General features: G+C 29.0%; 1 protein-coding gene across 1 annotated transcript in view; it reads right to left on the reverse strand.

Moving 5' to 3' along the window:
* Positions 1–5594, reverse strand: part of LOC107446704 (homeobox protein rough) — a 47921-nt gene extending 42327 nt beyond the window's left edge. The window contains exon 1 of the mRNA XM_016061419.3: positions 4518–5594. Coding sequence (XP_015916905.1) covers positions 4518–5010 — 493 coding nt within the window. The 5' untranslated portion in view covers positions 5011–5594. The remainder of the gene's footprint in view (positions 1–4517) is intronic.
* Between the last annotated feature and the right edge of the window lie 232 nt (positions 5595–5826).

Raw genomic sequence — 5826 nt, forward strand, 5'->3', positions numbered from 1 at the left:
TTATATATAATATAATATATTTATATATAATATTTTTTTAACACAAAGCATTTCTTTAAAATGCATAGATAGTACTATTTGCATCCCTAGTTATCCCTACAAAATTTGAGCGAAATCGGTCGAATAGTTCCTTAGAAATCGAATTTTAAAAATATGACTCTCTTTTAAAGACCTCTTGTCTTAGTTTTGCTAAATTGACCCATTTTGACTCTTATCTTCAATAAGTTAGATACGAATTAACTAAAGGCTCAACCAGAAATGAACTAGTATCGCATTTTCAGTAAGCTCGTTTATTCTAAATTAAGAGTTTAAAACTAAGAAAGAAACGATAAATGATTTGTTTCTTTTTAATAACGTATTTCTATGATATAACTATATTGCTCTACACTTTAAGATAAACGTGTTTGGATCGGCGCCTACAGTAATTAAACATTTTACAATTATAATTGTTAGTGCAAATTACAATATTCTCACTATTATAAATTAGTTAAAGAGATTCGTTAAAAAATTACTAACTTAATGATCAGCTTCAAGCACTACGTCATGCATAAACAAATTTATTTAAAATATCAGTCTGTTTGGTAAGCGAAAATATTAAATTAAAATTGTGAACTCACCAAATTTGTAATAAAAATTCACCTTTTATGTTAAATATTATTCTTAAAAAAATTATAACTAAGTAAAATTATTTATGTTTACTAATAAATAGATCTTAATAGAATGATTAGGAAAATATAATCATACGAGATCTTTCATGCCAATTACCAATTAAATTTTACTCAAAATAAACATTTAATTTAAAGAAATGAATGTTGGACGCAGGAACTGATGGCAAAAGCGTAAGCAAACACATTTATTTCATAAAAAGTATTATTATTATGTCATAGTACATATATTTTAAGGGAATAATTTCCACTTACATAGAAAAAACTATTTTGTGATTTTAAAAAAAAAAAAAAGTTCTTGTGAAGTACTAGTGAGTGGCAACAAGCCAATACAATATAAATTCGGGAAGGAAAGTAGAATGATTAAAGTCAGGCTTAGCTATGGAGCCCTCTGATTCGGTAATCTTCGTAAATTATTTATTTTTTACATGATTAACTTAAATTTTTAAAACATTTATTTAGATAACTTGTGTTGACACATAGAATATTTCTAATAAAATGATGGTATATTAATAGAAAAATATCTAAAGTTTCAGGATTTATTTTTTAATCTTCTAATATCTATGCTGAAACTACATTAGTATACAGGCCCTAAAATCTTTCGATATTCAGGTTTCAAAAGCAGACTTGTCGTTCCTTTGTTAGTATGAACTCAATCCAGAAAAATAAATTACTCCTTAACCCTCTCAAAAATTTTCTCCCCCTGAATGAATTAGTACTGGAGATACAATTTATAACTCATTGGGAAAATGGGTCTTGCTCTTGGTTTTTCATGTTCGCACTCTTTACGACTAGATTAACTTCAATCTATAATCACAAAAAAAAGAGTAATACGAGTCATAAAAAAATTAGGCTAGCATAAGCATTAGTCAAAAAGCAGCACAAGAGCAAATAAAAAATAGCAGACGATAATACAATACTATAATCACAAAAAAAGATTAATAAGAGTCATAAAAAATTAGGTTAACATTAGCATTAATCAAAAAGCAGCACAAGAGCAAATAAAAAATTAAAAAAAGCAGACGATAATTTTGGAACTTCTTGGGCTAGGTTGTTTTCAAGGCTGAGTTTCTTTTTTTATTTTACCCGCGTGCAGTTTTAATGATATCTATTCTTCTGGGGGATTCAAAGTATTTTTCTGTTCTTTTTGTGATTAACTTCATAATTACTGTCTTAGTGGTGACTTTAACATAAATACTGAAGAAAGACTGATAAATATGAATACTGAAGAAAAATGCATCGGCTAGAATTGAAGACCAAAAGGACACATATCATTTGATGCATTTTTTTTGCAACTCATGACTTGAAATGCTGTGGCATTTATGAAAATCTATCCAGAAAAAAAGTAAGTAAATTTCGCAATAATGTGTTCACAATTTCTTTTCTTCGATTATTACTCATCGTTATATATTTTTTCTTTCAGTTCACTTAATTTGTAAATTGAACATAAATTTTTTGCAATTTGTCTTAATTTTTTTTATCTTCTAAAAATTAAATATTGTTTAAAGTACGTCGAAAATCGTTAGTTTGGTAGCTTCAAATAAGCTATTCGAATTATATGTAAAAATATCATTAAAAAAATTTTTTAAATGAAAACAATTCCTTAAAAATATAAAAAAAATATTCGTTTGTACAAGCTTTATTAAATATTTTAATAAGAAAATTTATTTTCCATGAGTCCTATTACATTCTCGGTTCTTTATTGCATTATTATACTGTGCATTAATCATTGTTAAAATTTTGCACTTAAGTTAAATCTATCATACCTAAACCAGCATAGATTTAAAGAAAATTGCTGGACTGCATAGATTTTAAAAGTATTATTGTTCTTTTATTTTTGTAATAAATAGTTTTAAGGTAATTTAAATATGACTGTGTTAAGTATAAATGAGTGTTAATCGGTAGAATTGCTCTGGTTTGGTAATTCGACATCGAGTAAGTACCAGCGAGATAAAAAGTATCGGCACTTTGAGTGCCGGTACTTTTTATCACAGTTCGATCAGGAATGTTTTACGGTAGGCTGGTACATCGCAAGTACTCTTTTATCAGAAATACATTTTGATAACTACTCTATTTTATGGTATCAATCGTTATTCGTAATTTTTCAAACAATAATAAATAGTATAGTTTCAAGAAATTTCAATTTTTTTTTCTTCTTGCATCAAAAAAAAAAAGTTTTGATATTGCTATTTATTCTTTTTTGCATAATAGTTTCAGCCAACAGAATTTTATTGTATATTGTAAGGTTATTAAACTCTTAATTACTAATAGCTCCAAATTACTAAATAGAAAAACTAGAATTAAACAGTTTATCTCTTAAGATTTTCTCTAGAAATTTTATTTTGATACACTTTTATAATGAAAATACTATTTTGATTATGGAAGTATATTCTTTTCTAGTTTATCATTTAACTTCATTTAACATGCGCGTACAAAAATTTCAGTCAGAAGTAATCAGCAAACAGATAAACTAGTTATATATGAAAAGAAAAATATATAATCTATCTGAAAAGATAAAAATAAATAAATAAATAAAAAGAATTGTTAAAGCAATCAAAAGCTTATTAATTATTTTAAAAGCTATAAAAATTGATTAATGGAGATAATGTACAGAAATAAATAAAATTAAATGCTTGTTCCACAATATACAACTCTAGCTGCTTTAATTAATACAAATTATAAGTCATTGTTAACTCATGGAAATATTCTGGTTAAAGTTCATTAATAATTTTAAATCCCTTTCTGTTAAATATGCAATCAAAGTACAATCTTCAGAAGAAAAATAAAATAAAATATATTTGTTTAATTTGAATGAAAAATAAAAATTTTTTGCATCGAAAATGGTTCCGATTTGACACTTTTAGGAAGATGACGCAATTATTTAAAGACAAAAAAATTAATAAATAAAGCCTAAATAAATATACAAAAAATAAAAGTATACATATTATAGATTTATTTATATTTATTTACATACTCTTACATTTTAAAGTAAATTGAGTTTATTTCTTCATTTATTATATCTCACGTTTACCACTACGTATTTGCTCATCAACTTTATATAGTAACAACAATACAATTTCGTAATTTTGCGATTAGTGAAAGAAATATACACCTAAAATTATTGTTATTTTCCACACTAAATAATTTATTAAACAAAATAATCATAATTATTTCTAGTTCAATTTTCACTTATGAATTTCGACATAAAATAACCATAATTTATTTAATTTTAAAGACTCGGTAACTTAAACTTAAAAAAATTACAATTTTCTAATTTAAGTTTTTTATTTTATGAACCTCTACGAGTATTTTTAAAATTACAAAATTCTCCTTAGCGAAAATCACTGATCTCATTCAAGAATTTACTCATGAAGTGAGTTTGAAGCATGTGTTTATATGGTATTTGATTAAATTATCATAAAAATCATGCTCATATTATATACTTTTGCGCATAACCTTAAAAGTTTTAAATAAATTAAATGAATTATTAAAATAAGAGAAAGTTAGAAAAACTCAGCATACGCTTGTTTACTTGACAATGAGATTTAGCACTTCACGTTCACGTAAGTTCTGCGCAAGCTCTCAAGAACACCAAAATTGTTCTCTAGCTATTGCGTTGAGCAGAAAGTACACACATGAACATTTTGGATACTACGTGGAAGTGCTAAATCTCTCGAAAATATGAATTCATGAACAAAATTTAGAATTAAATTAATGAAGTGCATGATTTGAAGTGATACTATTCAAGAATAAAATATACGGAATAAAATTTCTTGCACTAGCATGTTACATAACAGAACAAGTGTGGGGTCGGAACTTGTCATATAAAAAAGATATTATTAAGGTACTTACAAAATGCTGGGAGACCAGTAGGTGCAAGGGGGAACTCCCCAAGTCCCCTATAAATGAGGGCAGTGTCTGCACCTGGAAAAAGTCCGCCTGGTGGAAACATAGGACGGAACACAGGTGGAAAAGTGTCCGCTGCAGGGGATGCTCCGTCTGTACTAGAACCCCCCACGACCGATGACCTATTTGCCAGAAGACTAGAACTTTCAGCAGAACTCTTCGCTGCCAAGTCTGCAAATTTTGCAAATGGTAACATTCTAGAGTTTAGATATTCTGATAGTCCAACTAAAGAAGGTGTGAGTCCAGGAAGTCCGGGCATCGGATGTCCGGCTGAAACTGGTGTGAAAGCAGACAGCCGAGGCTTCGCTTCTTCAGCAATTAGACCCATTGATGTAACTTTTGTTGAGGGTGGATTATGGTCACTTGTTTCTCGGCTGTCGGGAGATGCAGGAGAAGGGGAAGACTTTGAACCACTGTCATCAATTTTAACACTGGACATGTTGATTTAGGTAAAGATAATTCTATGTGTATTCATTGTAGATTACAGAACCTTAAAGTAGTGCAGTATTCATAAAAGTTCTAGGAAACAACTTAGCCGTGATAGATTTGTGTATCATGTCTTTTCTACAAGTTTTCAATCTATCTGTGCAGTGAGTGTCATGTTCATCTTGCAAGTTTTAAATCTAATCGCCGATCAATTTCTTAAGCACAGAAATAAAAAATAATTTCAAGTTCAGTTTGCGAAATGCAGAGTATTTCATTAAGGAACTTTTCTGTCCAATATTGATATTCTTGATAATTTTTTTTTTCTTGGTTATTAGAACATATTAACAGATATATTTTCCCGAACTTAATTTCAAACTACGAGATAACCTTACCGAAACAAAAGCTTCAGAATAAACTATCGTATAATGAGAATTGATAGGTCTCAAATACAACTTGCCTGAAGTAAAATACAGCACAGTAAGTTTATCTTGCTATTTTAAAAGAAGTGTAAACAAAGAACTCGTATCTTCCCCTGTGGCAGTAATTCAAATCTGCTGCGCATTACTCGGGATTCAAGGGATCAAATCAGGCGAAAGTACCTTTTACCGTTTGAAATGCACGTGGATTCGGGTGGAGAACGGCTATTCGACGGCGTCAGAGCCAATGGGGTACTCGATTGGGGGGTGCGTCAATAACCTCGGCCCTGCCTCCTTGATTTTTTCGTCCACCCCTCTGATCAGAGGCAATAGTGGTCTTTATTTGGAGGGGAATTTGTTGTTTCTTTTTTCTTTATATCCTATAAAGCAAAATCGGTAGCCATAAGAAGTAT

The sequence above is a fragment of the Parasteatoda tepidariorum genome, chromosome 7 (genome assembly GCF_043381705.1).
Source record: "Parasteatoda tepidariorum isolate YZ-2023 chromosome 7, CAS_Ptep_4.0, whole genome shotgun sequence".
Taxonomy (NCBI): Eukaryota; Metazoa; Arthropoda; class Arachnida; order Araneae; family Theridiidae; genus Parasteatoda; species Parasteatoda tepidariorum.